This window comes from Melopsittacus undulatus, chromosome Z (assembly GCF_012275295.1).
Source record: "Melopsittacus undulatus isolate bMelUnd1 chromosome Z, bMelUnd1.mat.Z, whole genome shotgun sequence".
NCBI lineage: Eukaryota > Metazoa > Chordata > Aves > Psittaciformes > Psittaculidae > Melopsittacus > Melopsittacus undulatus.
This window is the reverse complement of record NC_047557.1, coordinates 35,676,685-35,702,100: the sequence shown is the minus strand read 5'-3', so window position 1 is coordinate 35,702,100 and position 25,416 is coordinate 35,676,685. Positions and strand designations below refer to the sequence as shown.

Here is a 25,416-nt window from a genome sequence, read left to right as displayed (position 1 = left end):
TTAGCATGAGTGTAAAGCTCACATTCTACAAACCAGATACAACCTAACAGTGTATCCAACTGATGAAGTCTTTGTTAATGACTTGCTATCTGGCTGACAGCAGCCATGAAAACACTCCAGTGCTTTTCATAAAGGGCTGCCAACGACAGGAGTTAATGAGGAATTGCCCACAAAATTTCCCTTTCACTCTGCATGGAAAGCACTTCTGCATCTACCTCTTTGCTGCTGGAATGGGTAAGAGACTTTGTCTCAAATTCTCTCAGGTTTTCTTTGTTAGGCTTTGTACCTAGAGAGCTTAGAAGCTTAGGGCTTGCCTTTGGCAAGAGTGCTCTATGCACAAAAGGATTCCCTTTCTCTCTACATGCCTTCTGTGTGCAAACATTCGCACCATCCTGATGTAATAATCTGTAAGGCCTGAGACTACAATAAGGTAAATGCTTAAAAAGGAGTTTTGCCAGGAATAAGGATGACAGTTAAAAAAGAAGGGGGAAGAGATTGTAAGAAGAAAAAATAGAGGTCAATGAGATATAAACAGATGTGAGCCAAAAGAAAATTGCAAAAAGATAAAAACAATTGGAGGGTGGGGATACTTCTTGTGACAGTAATGATCTTCCTATGTTTAAACACAATCTCAATCAAGTATTTGCAAAGGAATATTGAATCTGCATTTGGTTGCACACGGTGACTGCTGTAGGAGTTGGGGTGAATGGAACCAGACTGGAGGCAGGTTTGTCCAGTTTCTTTCTGAGGATCAGGCTGATGCTCCACAGAGCTCTGCTGGTGTCACTGCAGCAAATCTGGATGTGCTGCACAGTGCTACAGCCACTGAGGTGTTGCGCAGCGGGTAGGATTGCTGCGAGGTTGGCACCCACTCTCTTGTCGTGTAATGCTTGATTGTTGTGGAAACTCTGGAGTGTAGTCACTGAAATGCCTTGGAATAAATGTTTGAAACACACAGCCCACTGTGAGTTGTACTTGTTTTCCATGCTGTGTTGTGGTTGGTTTGTTACTGCAAAAGACAGTGGAAGAAGCTCTCTAAGACTGGAGTTTTAGAAAGCGGGTGTTCTTTATTGCAGCGCTTGGTGTACACACTGATCATTTCACAAAGGTGAGAGCACCTGACACCAGTAGCAGCTATGTATTTAGCATAGTCATGCATATTTACAGCTTTTCCAGACAGTAATTCACACATTGACGAGATTTCCAGGAGCTAATTACATCTGCATTCTAATTGCACATTATGATGGTTGCCAATAGTCTTCCTCACTGTGTTCACCAGTGTTTGCCCTGTTGTGTTCACTGTGTTCACCAGCATACCCAGTGCTTGCATATGCTCGCAATGTCCTAATGATGAGTGAGGTGTGGTATGTCCTTGCTTTTGTTTTGTTCCAGTCTGCTATCCGGAAGACTAGCACACTTGGTCTTATTTAGTGCCTACTTAGTTGTTCCCCGTCCCGTGATGTTCCTTCCCCTGTCAGCCGGATATTCCTTGTTCCCTACAAGCCAGCAAGCTAAGAGCAGTTTGCTGTATTCTACTACGCTTGCTTTCCGCCATACGCATTACTGTTAGCTTGAATCCATAACGTAACCCTACAGGCTACCAGCCCGCTCTGCCCTCTGCAGGCCGCAGCCCCGTGAGAGGCGCTCCCTACGGCCAGCGCGCGCAGCTCCGCTGCCCCTCGGGGCGGGCTCTCCGCAGGGCCCCTTCACGACGGCTGCGGCGCACGCGCGCGGCCTCCTCGGTGCGCCGCGCGCCACAGCCCCCGCGAGGCAGACGGCAGCTCTCGCGACGTTTGGGCGTCCCGCGGCAAGGCGGGATTGGAGTCCGCGCGCGCTTTGGTAGCGGGCGGCGGGAAATGATGGCGGAGTGTTGTCCGTCAGGCCAGCCGGGTTCCCGTCAGCCTCAGCCTCAGCCTCAGCCTCAGCGGGTGGTGCTCCCTGACGCCCCCGGCTCTATGGAAAGCAGGTGGAAGAAACACCATCTCTGGCTGTACGTGCTGGCGTTGGGCTTCGAGCCGGAGACTATCGGCGCCTCCAGCTTACTGGGCACGTAAGTGTGAGGGAGAAGCGGGCTGGGGAGGGAGGGGAACGGGACTTTTTGCAGCTGTCTGTCCCTGAGCGGAGTGTTGAGCTCCAGCAGGCAGCGCCCAGCATGCGGAAGGAAGGCAGAGGAAGTGGGGAGGGAAGGGGCGGGCATCGCCTTCCAGCAGAGGTGCCTTTTGATGCAAAATAGTAGTTTGTAATCTTGAGCGGTCAGCAAAAGATGCTGTGTTAATTCGGTATGGTATCTGCATCTGATGTGGCTCTTTGTGTATTAGGAAGATATTCAGTGTACCAAATATCGAAGCGCTTCACGTTATTGCCACCTTCTTGTTTGAAAAGTTGGATCCGGCTCGGGCAGCAGAGGCTTTCAGGTAAGTGAGTTTCGGGCTTTATGAAGTTGCTGCTGTGCATGTAATCAAGAGCGCGATTTATGCAGCTGCTGGGAGGGGGGGGATGTCTGTAGGGGATTGCCGTGGAAGAAGAATATGCTGTCAGAATTTGTTTCCTTTTGATCACAACTCTGCAACGTATCAGAAACCTTGCTGTAATTATAGGCATTTCTGAAAGTGTAACTTAGTGAGTTATAGATGCCACCTGTTGGTAAGAACTTTCATAGCCACAAAGTAATCTACTTTTCACATTCATTTCCCTAACCAAGGAGCGAGTAACGCTTCCCAGTTACAGATTGCTGCCAAGATCTTTAATGGGACAAGAATCCCGTCTTCCTTAATGCTTTTCCTTATATAGCTGTGCCATTTTAGCTAACACGTTAAACGAAGTGGTCTTTACCGGGGATGTGAAAATTGTCAGTGTTCTGACCCTTTCTTCCCCTCTTCTTTTCTCTTGAGTTAAAAAGAGCCGCAGACAAATCTATCTCTGAAATAGACCATAATTACTGTATTATGGCAAGTGTTGTCATTTAACAAACTTTTAGCTATTCCTGTAGGCTATATCTCCTCCAGGAGGCACCAGTAAGAAATCTTTGTCTTAGCCTTGTTCTTAAAATGGTTAATTAGGTAACTTAATATTTGTACATGTCTTGAAATTGATTTTTTTTCTTCTTTTCCCCCATCCTTTTTAAATGGAAAGAAACTGTGGCTCTGCAGATCTGTATTTTATGAAGCAGTGTTTTATATGGCTGAAAGACATTGAAGTGAGTATTATGAAAGTGGAAATTGATGCTCTACTGCTTACTCTAAGCTCATTACTGTTTTGAAAGAATACATAGTGCTTTTAAATAAGAGTTTTAAAGGAGATTGTTTTACCAAAGAAGTTAGTTTTATTTCACGTAATTTTATTTCACATAGTTGCATCTTAGACTTGTTTGAGGAATACAATGTGACATGGTGGAATTTAGATGAGTGAGACTTAATCCTGGGTCTTAAAACTGCTGTGGCTTTCTTCTGGATAATGGTATTAGAGTAAACAGAATTCCAGAGGGTTCCTCATGTCTGGATGACAATAATTTTCTTTAACTTGAGAGATGCTTGCCAAAGTTACATCAGAAGGTGTTTATTGTTGTGAGAGTGGTTTCAGGTAGAGAAATTTTTTTTTACTGCTAGTCTTTATTTACAGGGAAATGGGCTAAACTTTAACTTGAGCTTACTAATAGAAAAGAGGCAAACCAAAACTGATAGTTTCAGGTACCATTAGCTAATGTTATCTTCTCATGCTGCCTTTGTTTTAATGATAGTTGTCGAAATCAGGTCTTTGTATACTGGAACACTTATTTTTTAGTAATAATGCAAAAGATAAAAACTAACAATGCAGTATCTTTGAGTAAGATAAAAGCAGAGCAAAGAACACTGATTAATGAGTTCAGGAGAAAATAGGAAAGAAAACATTACTATTTTTTCAAAGGCAGGTATTACCAGTTGTGGGTGAGGAGGGCAGAGGTTTCTAACATTTACCTGTCCTGGGTTCAGCAGTAGCAGTCATTTTTCTCCTTAGTAGCTGGTGCAGTGATGTGTTTTTGGCTTTCAACTGGGGAACAATGCTGATAACACCGATGATGCTCAGTAATGTTTAATCTAACCAAGGACCTTCTGAGTCTCCTGCTCTGCCAGGGAGGAGGGGAAGCTGGGAGGAAGCAGAGACAGGACACCTGACCCAAACTAACCAAAGGGATACTCCATACCATAGCAGGTCATGCCTAGTATATAAAGTGGAATGGTTACCTGGAAGGGCTAGACCACTGCTTGGTTTGGGCTGGGTGTCGGTTGGTGGATGGTGAGCAGTTGTTATTTCCCTTATCATTATTATTATTGGTGGTAGCAGTAGTGATTTGCGTTATACCTTAGTTACTGGACTGTTCTTATCTCAACCCATGGGAGTTACATTCTTTCGATTCTCCTCCACATCCCTCAGGAAGTGGGAGGAGAAAGGAGTGCAGGGAGTGAGTGAGCGGCTGCGTGGTTCTGAGTTACCAGCTGGGCTTAAATCATGACATTACTCAACACTGATTTCAGTCTGTATGTTGAAACTGTCTCTCACATACAGAACTTGGCATAATGGGTGGAACATTCAAAAAGTTTTAGTCTCTTCTGGTGGGAGTGGGTGTTAGCTGTAGTGGCAAAATAGTTAAGGTTTGCATCAGCCTTGATAACAAGTAGGCTGCAATGTTTTGCTAAATGGCTGTTGTTTAGGCTTAATTTCTTAGATCAAATTTATGTTTAAAAAACAATTTAACTTTTTTAGAAGAAACACCAAGGCTGTCTTCAGCATGTTACAGCATCTTCATTAACTTCTCCTGGAGGTTCTAAATTTATTCGTGTGTTCTATTCGTTTACAAAGCACGTACTGGTTGAGGACATGAAAAAGAATTCTGTAGGTAAGCTGTAATGAAACAATGAAAACGCTTAATTTGTAATGTTTGACAGTGAATTCATCAAATCTTTAGTATATGCCAGCAGTTTTAAAGTAATTCTGATTTGGCTGTTCAGTTCAAAATCTTTCATGGGGTCTGTCTACTTGATGTCAGCTACTGCTGATATAACAGTGCAGAATGCTTTGCATTGTATTGCTTTATGGGTCTTGCTCCAAGGTTTGTCTGTGTAATGGTGTTCACCGTTCCCCATGCAAGCAGTGGTCTGTTCCAGAAGTCTTGGACTGTTATACTATACTCATTCTCACAGCTGGAGTAATACTGAAGGATCAGAACTGTCTATTCTTGGAAATCTTGTGTTGGTTTATTACCTAAAGAATAAGAAAAGGGAGTGACAGTGAGGTAATGAGAACACATAGAACAGAAAGAACTGGAAAAAAAGGCAGTACATGGCATACTCTATTTCAGTTTAGGTAAAATGAGTATTTTGATTTGTTATTCTTCCCTTTCAAACTAGGAAGATTAGAAAGTTGTCTGTTTGCTAAAACTGAGTGATGTAATCCATCCTAACTTCCATTTAGGCACTGATGAACTTATTGCCAAAGCTGTAAATTTGAGAAGTAGGAATATACACATGGCAAAGGCAAGATGCAGAGTTGCATACAATAAACTTCTGCAAATTTTTCTAAAGGAACACTTCATTATTCAAGAATATCAGAAAAAAGCATGGTAAGTGATACATTTAAAAAGGAATGTTTTCATAAAGTCTGCATTTTGTGTGTGTGTGGTTAAAAGGGTTTGGGAGGCTGCAGCTGGTTTACATCATGAGTTCTGTTGAGCTTCTCCCATTTTTTCCCCCCCTTTACCTCTAATTGACAGTCCTACTGTTTGTAGGGTCTTTTATGAAGTGTAATAGTCTAAACAAGTTGGTTTTGCAGTATAGGAGATGCTATATTTTGGAAGATCTGGTTACTTGGGCATTAAAAATGATCAAGTAATTCAGCACATACAGCACTATGCTTAACATCTGAAGGGTTGTATCTTAGAATGTAACTGTTTCAGTGTGAAACATTTGGTCTTTGCCTGATCACTGCAGGACACGTTTTATTGACATAATCCCTAATTATTTAACCAAAATTATGCTTTTCTTTTTTTTTTTTGTATATATAAAACATTCCCAGTTAGAGGAACAAGAATAAATGGGACTTTCTGTGTGGGCAAAAAGTTATATGTCAGTGGAATTTACGGAATTTGGGTGGGATAGTTTACATGACTGGAGCACTTGGGTGGACAGTTTCAAGCTGCTCATTAAATGGGAGAAAAGGAGAAAGAGTTGCACTGTAGGTAAAAGACCAGTTTCAGTGCATGTAGCATAGGTCCATACCAGAGGACTGGTCTGCTTCATTGCAATAGAATAAGTGACAGCTTAATTGCTTAATTTACAAATATTTTGGTGGATTTCCTGGATGTCTTTCTGTGCAAAGTCACTGTGAGGAAGTCAAGTGTGTTTTGTGTGGGGATTTTTTTTTGTTTTGGGTTGTTTTGTGTGTGTGGTAGCGTTTTTTTGTTTGGTTTTTCTTTTCTTTTTTTTTTTTTAATGATTCCAAAACTGCTTCAGTGTGCAGACTTGGAGAGAATGTACATGATTAGATAGTGGTTGTAACTAATTCTGAGAATAGCAGATTAGAAATTTGGAATTTTTTTTCAAATCCATGGTAACTTAACCTTTTTCTTAGGCTTTTAGTTAAAGAGAAAGCCCGGATAAAGTCTGAATATACAGTCCTCCAAACACAGTATTGGAAGTAAGTGTTTTACCTTGTGACCAAGTTGGCTTATATATAACCAATTTTTTACTCAATTTCATGAAATACTAGCTCTACTTTAATTGTATTTCATATGAATTTTTGTTTTGCTTGTGCGTATAGGATGAAACAAAATACTGAAAACAAAAATGATAAAACTGAGAGAATTCAAAAGGTAAGTATTTTTTCTGCTGTGGCAGTTTAGTGTATTTCTTATGTTTCTGTGGCATTTACTCTCAGATACTGTTTTCTTATGTTTCGGTGGCATTTACTCTCAGATACTGTTAACTCCACTTGTTTGTCTGATTATGCTACCTCCTTCATCTGCCTTTATGCTCTTCTGATACTCTGTCATTATAGGTATTATGCCAAACATTCACATAGCATTTTTATTCATCTTGCCTATTAAGGTCCGCAGCATGTGGACGCTTATACAGGGAATACTTACATCTCTGAAAAAAGAAAAGGAAGTTGTGGATTCTATACTTGATGTACTTGAAGATGGTATCATTTTGGATGGAACTAAAGTTGTTGTCCATGTTCCACAGTTTTTGAGTTACAGAGTTGAAAATGATGTGTACCAAGTAAGTAATTTTTGTCCTTGCTTGTCCTTTGGCAACAGGGTGTAATCCCCTACCTTTTTTGAAGAAAAACAAGCCAAACAAACAAAAACTTCACATATGGTAAGAGGTTTGCTCAAGGGTGTATAGAATGTCCAGTTGTTATGTACAAGTTTGTTATGATAATGCTGCTGATCTGTATTAGTTATGTTTCAACCATGAGCACTTTAACTGCATTGGTAAATTGGTTTTTTTTGTGTTTTTTTTTTTGTTGTTGTTGTTGTTACTGTTTAGAAATTAAAACTAGGTTGTCTAGTTTTAACTGCTGTTTTAACTAATGGTCTTTTGTTTCAAGCCTGTAGTCTATGGTGATGTTTAGGCCTGCCATCTCTTTTGGGGCAGTGGTTAAACAATACCTCATTAGTGAAGTTTTCTTAGTTCATATTGCTTTATAGGCTGCTTTAAAGCAGCTGATTCTAGAAAAAAAATCCCTGAGGCTTAAATCTAGAGTATGGTGTTTTGTTTTTTTTTTTTTGAAACATGAAACAATCAGGGACTGAATAAAAATTTCAAGTTTAACTTTGTATCCCTTCTCTTACTACAGAAGACACAATTTTCTGATATTGATGCTGTTCACTAATTTTTTTCTCCCTTTTTTTTTTTTGCTGTACTTCTAGTGTTTTGTGGGGAATGCATATGAAGCTGAAAGTCTCAATTTCTTAGCAGTCATCCAGTTATTAAATGAAGCCCTCAGGTCATTGAGAGATGAACACTTTCAGTTTGAATTAGAAAAATGTCTTTCTGTAGTTGAGAAGAAGCACATGTGCCACAAATCACTACAGCGTTTGAAAGTGAGGAGGTAATTGTCTGGAAACGTTATCTGCTTCCTTGTTCTTTAGTCTACAGATCATGTCTTCCTACCTTGGAGTCTTTCCTAAAATAATAGTTTGTAATGAAAACACGCTGGTTCAATTAGCGTCCTTTGTCCCTGGGAAATTCACATTTGTCTTAATTAACTTCTGAGATCTCTCTAGTGTCAGCTTTTTGCCCTTGCTTTGCCAATACTTTCAGCTTTGTTTCTTGTGACCTCCTTTGCTAGCATCATAGTGTAAACCCAGCTGCTAACTACATACCATGCACCTGAGTGGAATGGAGAGGAGAACTGGAACAATATAAAACCTACAGGTTGGAAGAACAGTTGAACAATTGAAATATATAGTGATAATAGGAATAAGATTAGCAATAATAATAGAGAACAACAAAAATGAAACAAAAACTCAGAAAACTTGGTTGATGCACAGCACAATTGCTCTCCACTTGCCAACTGATACCCACACTGACCTGCTTTTCTGGGTAGCTCCCTCCAATTTATATACTGGGCATGATGTGCTGTGATACAGAATACCTGTTTAGCTAGTTTGGGTCAAATGTCCTGTGTCTGTTTCCTCCCGGCTTCTTGTGCTCCTCTTCAGTGGCGGAGCATGAGAGACCAAAAAGTCCTTGATTGGGGTTAAGTGCTACGGAGCAACAACTAGAATGTTGGTGTGTTACCAACATTGTTCTCAGGCTAAAGCCAAAACACAGCACTGTACCAGCTACTAGGAAGAAAATTAACTATATCAACTGAAACCAGGACAGATAATTGACCTGATTTTTACTGCATTTCTCATGTTAATCAGTTCTGGGATTTAAAAACTTTATCTGAAATTGGCTTAAGGAATGTTCAGGGGTGTACCTCATAATATGCATTTATTTTAATGTAGTTCTTCCAATTCAAATGTAAGAAACATGAAGGCTACTTAGCAGCTGCTTTTTAGGTTGTGAATTTCAGTTCCTAGTGCGTGCACAAATGCATGGATGTATATCAAAGATTTTGCAGGATAAGGAGGGTACATAATACTATCCATCTTTATACAGAACTGTTACCTCCACCATTTTCCATGCTTGTATGTTACAGGCTAGAAATAGAGCAACATCATCGTGTGTCAAGTGAATCTATTTCTAGAGAACAGGAAGACTGGAAAATGAAGTGGAAAAGCCTTCTTGGCCTGTGTTCTTTTTATTTCATCTTAAATCAGGATCAAGTAAGTGGTCTTCATCAGAATCTGATAAACTGGGGAAAAGGGTGAAGGTGAGAGGGTGTACGTCTGAGCTGGTGTGTTTTTATTGCAAGACTTAAGCTTTATATACAAGACTAGGGAATTGGATAGCACAGTATAGCAGAAATTGCTTGATGAAGTAGTCTTTCTTGAAGGTACATTTGACTTGATGACAGCTGGCGTCTTCATATAAGATGGGGGATACAACCATCTTCTTAAAGCAGTAGGTTGGCATAAGAGCAAGCTGGTTTGGGTGTGGTTTTGTCCATGTCTATTCCCCTGTGGAAACTGAGCTTTCATGTGTTGTCAGTCTGAACAACTGCTGAGTTCAATTTTTCTCTTTATAGTGATGGGCTTGGTGTCAGAATGGAAATTACCTTTCAGTCATTTGCACTGATACAGGGATCTGAGGTTGTACCCTTGCCTAGCTACCCAGCAGAAAGGAAAAGTTTCATGTTGAGTCTGAACTGGCTTGCAGAAAAGCTGTTGTAAATAGTTGTCTGTAAATTGCTATTGACATGCAGATTTTCTCAGACTGCTTGTATAATTTTTTTTCTTTTGAAAGGAAAGTTGTGTAATTTTTTTTCTTTTGAAAGGAGTTGACAGCTGTTCACCATTCTTCTAGAGCTGCAGAGGAAGATCAAGGTTTTTGTCAGCATCTACTGTCAGTTTCAGGTCAGTGAATGGAAATTTGTGTTTTTTTTTTCTTCATCTCCACCCTGCTACAGTTGTTAAAAGTTGCTTGGTGTTGAAAAGACTCCCCATTGGTTTTGCAAGGATCTTTGATAGTCTTTGACAACAGATCTTTGCCACAGTTGCTTAGATTTTTCAACCTTGTTTTATCTCAAAGATCACAGAAGCACAGAATGGTTGAGCTTGGAAGAGACCACCAAGGTCACCTAGTCCAACAGCTTTGCTCAAGCAAGGTCATCTAGAGCATGTAACTTGCATTTGTATCCAGACGGCTCTTGAATATGTCTAGGAAAGAAGACTCTACAATCTCTTAGGGCAACCTGTTCCAGCCTCACAGTAAATAATTTCTTCATCATGTTTGGGTGAAACGTACTATGCTTTAGTTTACACCTCTTGCCGCTCATCCTCTCCCCCAGCACCACTGAGAATAGCCTGGTCCTGTACTCTTGATGCTCTCCATTCAGATACTTACACATGCTGATTAGATTCCCCCAGAGACTTCTTTTCTCTAGGCTGAAGAGGTCCAGCTTTTCAGTGTTCCCTCATCTGAGAGATTTTCCAGACGCTTAATCATTCTAGTAGCCCTTTACTGGATTTTCTCCAGGCATTCCGCATCTCTCTTGTACTAAGTAGCCAAGAACTGGACACAGTACTTTAGGTGAGGACTTGCCAGGGCTGAGTAGAGAGGGAGGACTACCTCACTTGACCTGCTTCAGATTCTCTGAAGCTTTTTGGTATGGCAAAAACCCAACGCTGGGTCTGTCTGGTATTTTGTTCTTGCACTAACGATACTGAGACAGACTTCCATGTGTAATGATTTGTTCATGGATTCTGGAGAAAACATTTGACAGTAAAAGTTGCTTCAGGTTAGGGGAGTAATAAGAAAGAGAGAAAGAAGATTAAAACTTTTTCCATTGGTCAGCTGGGAAAAGAAATTAAAGGTATCCTACCAGGAAAGCTTCTTTCCCTGGTGCGTTCTGAAATACTTTATTCCACCTTACTTGATCTCTGTGTTGATTGTTTTCGGTCATGAGGTTAACGGTGATTAGAACTCGCTTTGATCAGACATGGATGTTGCCCATGTTAACTGGCTGGTAAGATGACTGTATTTTTCTGGGTAGCACTTACTAACCAAGAGTTGACTGTCACTAGTGTAGAGTTATAGCTGAAAAGCAAGGGTGGAAAAGGAGGAAGACAGCTTGAATAGTCTGTCATTTGCAGTCCCTTTTAGGGAAAATGACATAGTAGATACATGTTGGAATGTCAAGATGCAAAGCAGTAGGGATGGCAAAGGAAAAGGCTACAGAATTGCAGATGGAAGGTAGTTTGCCTTCAGTCTGGAAGATGAAAGCACTGTGCAGTAATGCTGTGAGCTTCTGGTAATACTGGAAAGCTTGAGACAAAGTTGTTGGTCTGTGGCACTCTCACCACCTTGTGGTTAAGATGCTTGATCTGAGAATCCAACCACGAGGAAAAACTAACTTTCTTCTGGTTAATATGGTACGTTAAAAATTCAAGAGGACGACTCAATATGAGTTACACATCTTGTTCCGGTTTATTGATCACGATCGCCTATATTTATACAGTTACTGATAGCCCATGCACTACTAAACACTCTTTAATTGGTTACATTAGTTTGTCCACCTGCCTATCTATACGTAGCTATAGGGTAAGCTAGAATTTCCATGTTAGTCTCTGCGTCTGCTTACAGTGGCTCAGTGTATTATACTTTGATACCTACACAATAACTGGCTGTATTAAGATTGGATACGTAATCAATAGCTTGCTGTATTAGTGGATACATGTACAGTGTAGCCCACAGCAACTAAGATACAATTGGTTACATCAAGCGTATGAGAGCCTAGTCTCCAAAACTTGCTAACAGTTTACTATTGTGTCTTAACACATCCCAGTTTCTTCTTATCTTGCTTGCACTGCTACTTTTGCTTCTTTACCCATGGCTTTTTTCATCCTCGGTTCATGTCAAGCTCCACGTAGGCACTTGCTGACTTAGGATTGTGGCCTTCACTCTCCGTAAACGCCATTTTCTAATGCTAAGACATCAGGATTGGGCACAAAATGCCCGCTGCTTTGCAGCCAGTCCACAACAGTTCAGTGTCATTCACTCAGTTTGAAGCCTGGGTTGTGCAAGTCAAAATCGGGGATTATTCAACCCTTCATAATTGGCATGCCCACGCTCCATCAGCCGTTGTTCCACACAAATAAGCTTAGATTTCTGAGGTGTTCTTGAGGTGAATACAAAAAGAAGTGTGATTTATGTTTACAGAAGCTGCAATTTAGGGTTAGTAGAGAATGCTGAGGTTAAACTTTGGCTGTTTATCCAAATGATGTGCCAAAATAGATACTTACTGTTTGAGAGAGTTCTTAGCCGTGAGGTATGTTATGCCTCTGCTAATGTGCAAAACATTTCCTTACAGCATGCCTTGCTTTGCCTGGGCACTTGGCCTTGCTTTGCCTGTGCACTTGGGCTGATGCAGCATTGATCAGAGGGATGAGTATGTCCACACATTTTTTATTGATAAATACAGATGAAGGTAGTGGAGAAAACATGGGTGGAATTTGCTTTTGTGGAATTGATGTGCCGCACAACTGAAGCAAATGGGAGAGGAGGTGGTAATATGTGACTGGGATTGTAATTTGGAGGAGGGTGGAACACGTATTTGGGAACAACACAAGTAAATTCTGGCTGCTAGTGGTGTCTGTGGCTTCAGGTGGTACCCAAGCAGAAGAATCGATGGTTCTGCCCTGCTAATAATACTAATAATACTCAGAAAGCCTATCCCATGACTATTCTACAGAAGTGGTCTGAGTTACTTGTGTTGCTTGGGAAGCCTGAGTGGAAAGAAGTGGAAGCAGTAATAAAACTGTTGACTTGCTTTTCTAGATGTTTTGGACTCTATTCCTGAAGAAAGTTGCGAGAAAGATGATGGGGCATTGGAAACGATGATGGATAAACCAACGCCACCATGGTATGATGTTACTGAGATAATTGATAAAAAAAAAAGTAGTGGGGGAAAAAATAGAACTTTACTTATTGGAGTTGCATATATTGCATCTCTTGATCCTTAGTGGAATATTGCAGTAGTCCACTCCTTACACCCACCTGATTTAGCAAGATAATCCAAACGTAACTGCCACTTGCTGCAGCTGGCAAAGTTGCAAGGTTTTTATCTCTCTTTTTAACTGCATTCTTTCAAGCTTTAAGAGACAGGTGGAGAAAACAGATTTTGGTTTCTGAGACTGCATTGAACTAGGCAGAGAGTAGACATTCACAGATGAGCCCTTCTTCTGTGGTTAACACCACCACCCCCCCCCCCCCCCCCCCGAACACCAAATCACTGTCTGCTAAAATTGCTTTGTTCTGTAGCTTCTCTTAATGCAGTTCCAATAAAAGATCACAGAACAATGGTGTTCTAGAATGTTTTGGTCTGTTGGCAGTTAACTGAGCTGAGGAAAGTTTCATAACCTTCTGAATAACACATGTTCCAAACACGTTTTCAGCTTTCAAGTACTACTGTATGTCATACTTGAAAGCTGCCTAGTAAGGGACAAATGGAGTTGGCAAAGGAAGGTTGTACTGTTCTTAAGACATCAGTACATGTAGTTGGATAAAACTCCCAAAGGTTGTCCAGCTAGTTAAAAATTAAAGCCTGGATTTCTCTTAGTGACTTCATACAGCATAAATTTTTTTGCTGGCTTGTGATTCTAAAGATAGGTAACAGCAAATATTAATGTTTTAAGGTGCTTTCTTCCTAGGAAGTGGGGACTACATCTTACATTTTAGTCATCTATGAAATTAGCACTACACTCATCAGAAGTTATAAGACTGAAGTTTTTGATAGCCAGATGATTGTTAAATATCAGTAAGTTCACATAAGAACGTACTTGTGGGTGCCACAGGGGATTCAGAGGAAGAGTGTTTAGGAAAAACAGGGAAAAGAACATGAAGTCTGCAGAAGACTTTGTAGTTGTTTTTCAGTTGTATTGGAGAATACAGAGGACTTGCTTATAAAATGTATTACAAAATATGTTTGCTTTTTGTTTTTTAATCAAGGGAAAAACATTACTAAAAACTTGATTAATAACTTTGGGAGGCTGATACACAGCTAGGGCTAAATCTGCTCTAATTGTCACATGCTCTCCCTATAGTAAAATTGCCTTCTGATGACCGGGACGAATTGAGGGAAATCGTAACGGACAGATACGGGGCACATAAGATGTAATGGCCTTCTACTAAGACTTGAATGCCACTCGCTTTATTTGTCTGTGAAATAAGTTTTCTTTTTTTTTTTTTTCCCACCCCAAAGTTTCTCTTCAGCGGCTTTGGAGATGGCAAAAGCATCTGAATACAGAGAATTGTTAGCTGAACAGGTAATTCTTCAGTCACTTCCTGCCTGTCAGGGAAGTTAAACTTAAGACATTTGCTTCGTACATTGAACAAAACCTGGAGTTAATATTTCAGGTAGAGGCCTGTATTTTTTGTGGTTTTGGTTTGGTTTGTTTCTTTTTTTTATTGTGGAGGGGGGAGTGTTTTGGTTTTTTTTTTCCTGTAGTATTTTTACACATTTGAGTCAGTCCTGGAAAACTCTAAAAGCCGTTGGGGACTTCATCAGGCTTTAGGGCAGGGCAGTAGGAAGTTGACTTCAAGTACAACATTTGGGGTGTCACCGATTCTCTGCTTGCTTGCTTGTTTTGTTGGTGTGAGCAGTGGTCAGAATTTGATATTTAAGGTGTATGTGACCTTAGGGCTTATAAGGTGCCTAAAAGCAACTTGGTTGTATAGTTGCCTATGGCACAATTGTTCAGTGTAGTATAGAATCATAGAATAGTTAGGGTGGAAAAGACCTTAGGATCATCTAGTTCCAACCCCCCTGCCATGGGCAGGGACACCTCACACTAAAACATGTTACCCAAGGCTCTGTCCTACCTGGCCTTGAACACCACCAGGGCTGGAGCCTTCACATTTTCCCTGGGCAGCCCATTCCAGTGCCTCACCATCCTTACAGTAAAGAACTTCTTTGCCTCGGTCTTCACTGGCAAATGCTCTGACCACACCACCCAAGTCGTTGAAGGCAGACATAAGGACTGTGAGAATGAAGACCCTAGGGCCACTGTAGGAGAGGATCTGGTTCGAGACCCTCAGGGGTCAATGCTGGGACCAGTGCTGTTTAATATTTTCATCAACGACCTGGATGAGGGAACCGAGTGTACCCTCAGCAAGTTCGCTGATGACACTAAACTGGGAGGAGTGGCTGACACACCAGAAGGCTGTGTTGCCATTCAGCCAGACCTGGACAGGCTGGAGAGTTGGGCAGGGAGAAACCTGATGAAATTCAACAAGGGCAAGTGTAGAGTCTTGCATGTGGGGAAGAACAAGCCCATGTACCAGTACAGGTTGGGGGTTGACCTGCTGGAAAGGAGTGAAGGGGAAAGGGACCTGGGGGTCCTGGTGGAGAGGAGGATGACCATGAGCCAGCAATGTGCCCTTGTGGCCAAGAAGGCAAATGGCATCCTGGGGTGCATTAGAAAGGGTGTGGTTAGTAGGGCAAGAGAGGTTCTCCTCCCCCTCTACTCTGCCTCGGTGAGGCCGCATGTGGAATATTGTGTCCAGTTCTGGGCCCCTCAGTTCAAGAAGGACAGGGAATTGCTTGAAAGAGTCCAGCGCAGAGCCACAGAGATGATGAAGGGAGTGGAACACCTCCCTTATGAGGAGAGGCTGAGGGAGCTGGGTCTCTTTAGCTTGGAGGAGACTGAGGGGTGACTTCATCAGTGTTTACAAATACGTAAAGGGTGGGTGTCAGGATGATGGAGCTAGGTTTTTTTCAGTGATATCCAGTGATAGGACAAGGGACAGTGGGTGTAAACTGGAGCATAGGAGGTTCCACGTTAACATCAGGAAGAACTTCTTTACTGTAAGAGTGAGAGAGCACTGGAACAGGTTGCCCAGGGGGGTTGTGGAGTCTCCTATGTTGGAGATATTCAAGGCCCGCCTGGACAAGTTCCTGTGTGATGTACTCTAGGTTACCCTGCTCTTGCAGGGGGGTTGGACTAGATGATCTTTCAAGGTTCCATCCAACCCTTGGGATTCTGTGAGACCATCTTAAGAACCTGAATGTGCACACGTCCATGGGACCTGATGAAATCCATGTGTGGATCCTGAAGGAGCTGGCAAATGAAGTCGCTAAGCCACTGTCCATGATATACGAAAAATCATGGCAGTCAGATGAAGTTCCCAGTGACTGGAAAATGGGAAATATAACCCCCATTTTCAAGAAGGGGAAAATGGATGACCCGGGGAATTACAGGCCAGTCAGTCTCACCTCTGTGCCTGGCAAAATCTTGGAGCAGATTCTCCTGGAAGGCATGCTAAGGCATATGAAAACAACAAGGTGCTTGGTTGCAACTTCCCCTGTGTAAGTTTTAACCCATTACCCCTTGTCCTGTCACTAGAGTCCCTAGTGAAGAGTCCCTCTCCAGCATCCCTGTAGGCCCCCTTCAGATACTGGAAGGCTCAGAGGAGGTTTCCACACAGCCTTCTCTTCTCCAGGCTAAGCAGCCCCAACTTTCTCAGCCTGTCTTCATACCGGACGTGCTCCAGCCTCCCGATCATCCTTGTGGCCCTTCTCTGGACTTGTTCCAACAGTTGCATGTCCTTTTTATGTTGAGGACACCAGAACTGCACACAATCCTCCAAGTGAGGCCTCATAAGAGCAGCGTAAAGGGGCAGGATCTGCTCCTTTGACCTGCTGGTTACGCTCCTTTTGATGCAGATCCTCTCCTGCAGTGGCCCTAGGGTCTTCATTCTCACAGTCGTTGTGTCTGCTTTCAAAGACTTGAGTGGTGTGGTCAGAGCATTTGCCAGCGAAGACCGAGGCAAAGAAGTCGTTCAGAATCTCAGCCTTCTCCAAATCCAGGGTAGCCAGGTCTCCTTATAGCTTCTGGAGAGGGCCCACATTGTCCGTAGTCTGTCTTTTATTCGCAGCGTACCTATAGAATCCCTTGCTCGTATCTCTGATATCTCTAGCCAAGTTTAATTCTAACTGGGTCTTAGCTTTTCTAACCTGGTCCCTAGCTTCCCGGACATAATCCGTGTGTTCTTCCCAGGCCACCTGTCCTTGCTTCCACCTTTTATAAGCCTCTTTTTTCCTTCAAAGTTTCCTCAGCAGCTCCTTATCCATCCAAGGAGGTCTCCTGGCCCTCCTGCTGCACTTCCTTTTAGTTGGGACGCAACACTCCTGAGCTTGTAGCAGGTGATTCTTGAATATCATCCAAGAGTCTTGGGCCCCCCTGCCCTCTAGGGCTGTATCCCATGGAACCTTACTAAGCAGGTGTCGTTGTTTAAAACCAAATCCGCACAGTTTGCTCACTCACTCCCCCCCTTGCTCCCCCAACTCCTGGAGAGTTAGGAAGGAGAATCCAAAGAATGTGGCCCCCACGGATTGAGATAAGAACGGTTTAATTGCTAAGGTATAACACAAATCACTACTGCTACTACTACTACAAATAATAATGATAAAGCAGACAACAAGAGAAGAGAATACAACACCTCACCAGCCACCGACCCATAACTCACTCCACACTGCCCGACCGAGCACCGACTGATACCTCCTCCATTCCCCCCCAGAGCTCCAGCCCTTCCGGCTCTCTCCCAGTTACCTCCTGGGCATCACGTGCTATGGTATGGAATACCTCTTTGGCTAGCCTGGGTCAGGTGTCCTGTCTCTCCTTCCTGGCAGAGCATGAGCTCAGAAAAAGCCTTGAACAAAAACACCCGAGCAGTAACTGAAAACGTGCTCGCAACTGTTCCCAGCTCAGAAGTCAAAACACAGCACTGCACCAGCTACAAGAACGAGAAAAAATGACTGCTACGGCTCAAACCAGGACAGCAGGTTCCTGAAGAGGCCAAAGCCTGTTCTGTTGAAGTCCAGGGCAGTGAGCTTGCTGCATGCTCTTCTCACTGTCCTGAGGATCTTGAACTCGAGTATCTCATGGTCGCTACAGCCAACGCTGCCCTGGAGTGTCTCATTTCCCACGAGCCCTTCCCTGTTTGCGAGCACGAGATCAAGCACAGCACCTCTCCTTGTCGGCTCCTCTGTTACTTTCAGAAGGAAGTTGTCTTCCACACAATCAAGAAACCTCCTGGATTGCTTGTGCCAGGCCGTACCGTCGCTCCAGCAGATGTCAGGGTGGTTGAAGTCCCCCATGAGGACAAGGGCCTGCGAGCGTGAGGCTGTTCCTGTCTGTAGAGTGCTTCCTTCGCAGAGTCCCCTTGATCAGGCAGTCGGTAACAGATCCCCACAGTAATGTCTCCCATCGCTGTTCTCCCTTTAACCCTGATGCACAAACTCCCTGTTATGTGATCACCTGTCCCCAGATGGAGTTCCATACTCTCCAGTCTATCCCTAACAGAAAGGGCAACTCCCCCTCCCTGTCTGCTGGGCCTGTTTTTTCTAAAGAGTCTGTAACCTTCCATTCCAACACTCCAGTCCCAGGAGCCATCCCACCATGTTTCGGTGATGCCTGTTATGTCATATCCCTGTAGATGTGCACACATCTCTAATTCCTCTTGTTCCCCATGTTACAGGCGTTTGTATAGAGGCATCTGAGCCGACTTCCAGATTTAGCCTACTCATTGGTTGGAGCAGCTGGAATATCTCTACATTGCTCCAAGCATTTATTATAGGTACTGACAGCTGACTGGGATGGAATGATGCCCCGCTCCCCCAACATATCTAGTTTAAAGCCTTCTTGACCAGCCTGGCCTCCTACCAAAACCGCTCTTCGCCTTTGTTGTCAGACCAGCTCCACCAGCCTCTAGTAGACCTGGCCTCCCAAATTGAGCCCCATGTTCTAGATACCTAAACCCCTGACTATGGCACCACTGTTCTAACCATTTATTAACCTGGCCAATCCTCCTAGCCTTTTTAAGGTCCTCCCCTTTATCCTGGAGAATGCTCAGGTAGTTGCAGGTGTGTCATCTGTGCTCTGTGCAACCCTATCCTAGCCACTGCTTGCATCCTACTTTAAATACTATTCTAAAAATATTTATGTTTAGTTAGGATCTAAGACTGAAATATTTTATCACCTAAACACTGAGGCCATGGCTGTTCAGAATTTGCACAGGAGTTTCCTCTTCATTCTGCTATTCTGACGCTTTAAAATTTGACAATTCTTGTGTATTTCTCCAGGACTTGCATATTGAAACTTGCAAGGTGGAAAAAAAGCCTATGTCTCAAGACATGCTAAGAAATGGAAAGGATGAGTCTCCTGTCTCAGAAACAGTTGAGAATGAAGGTTATCTTGTCAAAAGCTCTCTTGAGAAAGCCAGAGATGAACTGGCAGAAGAAGTTAGGAACGGTCTTTTTATTTTATTTTTTTATTTTTTTCTCCCCTCTCTCTGTTGTTAAATAAGTGGTCATTAAGTTCAGAGAACCAATTAGTAATTATAACGTGCCTTTTGTAATCTGCATATGTCGAAAGTTACTTTTTTCTCTAGATGGTAATCGACGTCACTAACTTTTAGGGGCAACTACCCAAGTATGTACACCCTGAAAGCATGGAGCTTGTGCAGTTATCATATTTTCAAGTGATGGTGAAATGGATAGAACTTTCAGTTCTATCATGGTATGATTTATATAACTTTTCATACTTTAACCTAGACGGTGAGGGTATTTAGAATTTGGTTCTGATTTCAGTCCCGTCTTAATTTTGTGGTCATTGTGAGTCAGAAGATTCAAAAAAGACAGAAGAAGAGTCAGGAGATCCAAAACTCTTCTGGTCATTTAGATAGTGGATTTATTTTGAGTTGTAATTGACAGAAATAAAGACGTGGTGATTTTGCTTTCTGAGGATTTCCCTTTTCTAACATCCTACAGGTTGCAGAAGCAGTGGTGTCTGGGTCGACTCCGAATGGTGAGAGAAAAGGAATGGCATTAGACGATCTTACTCTCTCATTGTCTTTTGACCCATTTATAACAAGAAAGCAAATTCCCCGCACTCCAGAAAATCTGCGTAAGTTGGGAAATGTATAGTGCCCGCTGTTGAAGAATGTGATGAGTTCATTGACTTTGAATGTAATTAGTTCATTGACTCAAAACCCTAACAGTATATAGAATTTCTTCCTTACATTCAATCTAAACCTCTGCTGTTTAAGTTTCAGCCCGTTACCCCTTGTCCTATCGCTACAGTCTCTAACAAATAGTCCCTCACCAGCATCCCTGTAGGTCCCCTTCAAATACTGGAAGGCTGCTATGAGGTCTCCACGCAGCCTTCTCTTCTGCAGGCTGAACAGCCCCAACTTTCTCAGCCTGTCTTCATACGGGAGGTGCTCCAGACCCCTGATCATCCTCGTGGGCCTCCTCTGGACTTGTTCTAACAGTTCCATGTCCTTTTTATGTTGAGGACACCAGAACTGCACACAATACTCCCAAGTGAGGTCTCACGAGAGCAGAGCAGAGGGGCAGGATCACCTCCTTTGACCTGCTGGTCACGCTTCTTTTAAACAGCAGAGGTTTAGATTGGATATACGGAAGAAATTCTTTACTGTTAGGGTGGTGAGGTGCTGGAATGGGTTGCCCAGGGAGGTCGTGAATGCTCCATCGCTGGCAGTGTTCAAGGGCAGGTTGGATGAAGCCTTGGGTGATATGGTTTAGTGTGAGGTGTCCCTGCCCACAGCAGAGGGGTTGGAACTAGATGATCTTAAGGTCCTTTCCAACCCTAACTATTCCATGATTCTATGATTTCAGTGAAGCTGCAACCCTTATAGGCTTACCCTGTAACACAACATAGTAGGGCTAATGAAATGATGGCATTAAGGTACACTTAATTGTGTTACAAAATTACAGTATTTTCATTTTAATTACACATGTGCTTCCTTGCTGGGTGGTGATTGAGGGGTCTCTGGCAGTCATCAACCGTCTTCCTCACTGTGTCCGCTGATTGACCTCTTTGCTTGTGCTTGTGCAAAAGCCTTTTGTGAATTATTTAACAATTATGTCCACAGTTTAGGTCAGTTTATTCTGATTTGCTCATTAGTATGAAGAGCCAGCCCCATCTTGCTCTCAACAGAGGGGTCCCAATTTACAGCTTGCAATTAACAGAGTGGTTTTAATTTACAACTTAGCATTTAAGCTTACAATTCCCCTCTTTGAGGCTTAGAGGATACACATTTATCCTGTAAGACTGTGTCATGGTTTAAGCCCAGCTGGTAACTCAGAACCACGCAGCTGCTCGCTCACTCCCCCCGTTTTCCTCCCCCTGCTCCTGCAGGTAGAGGGAGGAGAATCAAAAGAATGTAACTCCCATGGGTTGAGATAAGAACAGTCCAGTAACTAAGGTATAAGACAAACCACTACTGCTACCACCAATAATAATAATAATTATGCTAAGGGAAATAACAAGGGAAGAGAATACAGCCGCTCACCACCTGCTGACTGATACCCAGCCTGACCCAAGCAGCGATCTAGCCCTTCCAGGTAACTGCCCCCAGTTTATATACCGGACATGATGTGCTGTGGTATGGAATACGTCTTTGGCTAGGTTGGGTCAGGTGTCCTGTCTCTTGCTTCCTCCCGGCTTCCCCTCCTCCCTGGCAGAGCATGAGATTCAGAAAGTCCTTGGTCAGATTAAACATTACTGAGCACCAACTAAAAGCATTGGTGTTATCAGCGCTGTTCCCAGGCCGAAAGTCAAAACCACAGCACTGCAGCAGCTACTAAGAAGGAGAAAAATGACTGCTACTGCTGACTTGGGGACAACAGTACTGCACCAGTTATTAAGAAGGAGAAAAGTAACTGTTACACAGCTGTACCCAGGGCAGTGTCCTCCCCTTCCTCCATGTCATTTACATCATGCTCAGGCCCTGCAGTTTTTTCAACATGCCATTAACTTTTGTCTTTTGGAAAGATATATACATGCACACATGGAGACAGATACCATTCCTCAGTCCATGGACCATCCGTGTAAAGTTTGCTGGGTTCATTCAGTCCATGATGTTGGGCTTTATCTGTTGTAACTGTCTTTCAGGACAGGAGAGACTAGTGTTGGATTCTTGCTGCTGGTGACATGACCTAATGTGTCTGGTCTCATCAAAGTTTATTCTTCTTTGGGGTGATGACGGAATAGAAGTCGGGTACAGTCACTGGTGATCTCAGGACAGTACTGGGAGACTCCCGCTGTTGCTGCTGACTTTTCCCGTGACTTTATTCTGTGCTGATGATCATGACAGCACATGTTTTCTTTTCAAAGCCCAAGGTGGCAGAGATGGGCATTTAGCTGATACAGAAGTGTTATATAGCAGGCAACAGCATATAATTGAGTTCAGTGGCTGTTTTCACCCCAAATTAAATCCCTTTGCCGTACACACTAGACTTCCCTATCTTCCTGCATTACGCACCAAGTACATCCAGGTCCCTCAGCAAAAAATAGTCCCAAGGGTGGGTTTGCCTTATAACCCAGACTCTCTTCCGCAGCAAATTCCTTATGTGCACCACAGGAACTTTATCATTCTCTACAGTATGTAAAAGTTCTGACTGGCCTGGGCCAGCCCTGTTGGCAGGTCATCTGGTGTTGACCAACCAGGTGGCTTTTGGTAAATGTGTATCCCAGTGTTTGAAAGTCCCACCACCCATTTCTCTCAGTGTAGTTTTTAACAGCCCATTGTACCAGAGGCTGGTGTAAGGGATGTAATATACTCGCTCAATGCCATGCTCTTTGGCTCAAGTGTCTATAAGGTTGTTCCGGAAATGAATCCTGTTGTCTGACTCAGTTCTCTCTGGGATGCCATGTCGCCACAAGATTTGTTTCTCTAGGCCCACCAGGATAGTGTTCCGGGCAGTGGCATGGGGCACAGTGTATGTTTCCAGCCATCTGGTGTTGCTTCCATCATGGTGAGCACATGGCGCTTGCCTTGGTGGGCCTGTGGGGGTGTGATGTAGTCGATCTGCCGGGCCTCCACATATTTGTACTTCAGCCATTGTTCTCCATACCAGAGAGGCTTTAACCATTTGGCTTGTTTAATTGCAGCACATGTCTTATGGTCATGAATAACCTGGGCAGCAGTGTACTTTGGCTAGTTTGGGTCAGGTGTCCTGTCTCTGTCTCCAGCTTCTTGTGCCCCTTTCTCACTGGCAGAGCGTAAGACTGAAAAGTCCTTGATCAGGGTAAACGCTACTGAGGAACAATGAAAACACTGGTGTGTTATCAACATTTGAGAACTCAGAGTAAAGCCAAAACACAGAACTGCACCAGCTACTAGTGAGAAAAAAATCAATTACTGTTACAGCCGAAACCAGGATAGAATGTAATCAATTTTTTCCTTGATTTGTTTCTATTTAGTTACAGAAGTCAGATCATGGAGAAAAGCAATTACGACTGAGGACTCATCAGACATAAAGCTGAACTTACCTGAGGTAACAATAGAGGAAGGTCCAGTGGATACGTACGTCTATAAGAAGATCGCAGGCTCTAGACTTACGTGCTTTGACCCTGCATCTTCTGTACCTGACTTTGATCCTGCCCCATCAGAAAGCAAGTCCCAATTAAGTTCTACAGAATTTAGACCTCAAAAGCAGATGAGGATAAGTCATATTGAATCTCCAGTTTCAGAAGCATCTGGAATACAAGAAAGTGAGAGAACTGAAGCACAGGGGTTAAAAAAATACTGTTTTGAACAATAGTTCCGTAGATGATTTAGAAGAGCATACTTCTCAATATGTAAAGAGCATCGTCAGTACTACAGACATATGTTCAGAAAACACTTGTGGAACCAATGTTCTACCATCAGACCGTTTTCAGGGTTCCTTAGTGGGTGGGATACTGCACTGGAATGTATCTTCATTGTTAAATTCTCTCAGTGATGAAACTGCCCGCTTGGGGATACTGGGTGAGACATTTGAAGGATGTCTTGAAAAAGTACTTAGTAACACAGATGCCAACCAGTCTGCAATCTTTGAGTCTTCTTTTGATGTAATGGACAGCCAATATGTAACAGGTGGTTCAAAAAATGAAGGTATTGAAAGATCAAAGCTAGATATACAGTGCCTGTTCAACCTACATAAAGCACCGGAAAAGATGCCATCTACAAGTGAAAAGGAGCTGCATCAACTACTTAGTGAAGGTGAATCTGTAAGCTCTGTATCATCCCCAAGTCTTGCACCAGAAGAAAGAGATGAATTTTCCGGTCCTCAAGAGCTCTTCTTTTTGGATGAAGAATTTACCAAGACGCCATCACCAAAATCTCTTAATGAAATAAAATATTCTCTGTCATCTTTGCTGGAATCCTTTCAACATCTAGGGGAAATGGCATCAACGGCACACGAAATCCCATTAGACTTAAAACATAAATTGAAAGGTAAGTATCCATGTGCTTTAGCAATAAGATTTTGTCCTTTCTGTTCCTGGGCATACCACCATAAATAACCTGCTCTGAATAGCTAAACCGTGCTGTGCAAGTGTTTGTACAGATTATTTGTATGCATATTCCTTATGGAAAATGAGACATAAAAGCAAAGGAAACATGCTTCCTTTACGTATATCACCATCTTGCAAGTAGGAGAAAAGGTGCTTGTCTGACTCTTTGAGGTAATCTGCAGCTGTTTTAAAAAAAAAAAAAGGCTTAAGATACATTAGCAGTGGAGCAATCTGAAGTTCAATTTTGAGAATTCACAAAATGAGTTTGAAGTAGTGCCTTTGAATAAATGTGGTTATTTAGAAATGTGTTTTAGATCATTTGATTTTTTTTGTGCATTCAGTCAGGAGTTCATTGTAATAGTATTAATATACTTTTCATTACGAAATATACTCCATTCCAGAGGGACCCCTGCGCCCCCACCCCATTTCCAATGGAAATGTCAGCTTTGTTTAACCAGTTTAAAGTTAAGCAGTAGTGCAGTGTTTAGTTACACATGAGTCAGTTTCTGAAACACAGTAATAAATATGAGGTAGTAATGGTTCTACAAAAGGCTTTGACCAAAACAGCTGGTATTTAATGGAGTACTAGGAATTTAACATAATTAGCTAGTCTGATGCTTACACATGCTGATTAGATTCCCCCAGAGACTTCTTTTCTCTAGGCTGAAGAGGTCCAGCTTTTCAGTGTTCCCTCATCTGAGAGATTTTCCAGACGCTTAATCATTCTAGTAGCCCTTTACTGGATTTTCTCCAGGCATTCCGCATCTCTCTTGTACTAAGTAGCCAAGAACTGGACACAGTACTTTAGGTGAGGACTTGCCAGGGCTGAGTAGAGAGGGAGGACTACCTCACTTGACCTGCTTCAGATTCTCTGAAGCTTTTTGGTATGGCAAAAACCCAACGCTGGGTCTGTCTGGTATTTTGTTCTTGCACTAACGATACTGAGACAGACTTCCATGTGTAAT

At 42.7% G+C, this 25,416-nt stretch overlaps 2 protein-coding genes and 1 non-coding gene across 3 annotated transcripts in view; all 3 read left to right on the top strand.

The window, feature by feature from the left end:
• Positions 1-230: 230 nt before the first annotated feature.
• On the top strand, positions 231-23,718 carry LOC101872809 (HAUS augmin-like complex subunit 6). Its single transcript, XM_034073088.1, has 16 exons — positions 231-234; positions 1,597-2,050; positions 2,319-2,414; positions 3,133-3,196; positions 4,741-4,873; positions 5,449-5,596; positions 6,604-6,669; positions 6,793-6,844; positions 7,080-7,253; positions 7,907-8,088; positions 9,187-9,313; positions 9,925-10,003; positions 12,927-13,011; positions 14,350-14,413; positions 19,918-20,053; positions 23,378-23,718. The coding sequence occupies exons 1-16, from the start codon at positions 231-233 to the stop codon at positions 23,716-23,718; spliced, it is 2,205 nt and encodes a 734-aa protein (XP_033928979.1).
• LOC117437987 (small Cajal body-specific RNA 8) lies at positions 14,131-14,260 on the top strand. The gene has a single exon (XR_004550621.1). It is a non-coding gene; the product is annotated as a small Cajal body-specific RNA 8 (non-coding RNA).
• Positions 23,696-25,416, top strand: part of HAUS6 (HAUS augmin like complex subunit 6) — a 29,105-nt gene continuing 27,384 nt past the window's right edge. Inside the window, exon 1 of the mRNA XM_034072786.1 lies at positions 23,696-24,392. Coding sequence (XP_033928677.1) covers positions 24,011-24,392 — 382 coding nt within the window. The 5' untranslated portion in view covers positions 23,696-24,010. The remainder of the gene's footprint in view (positions 24,393-25,416) is intronic.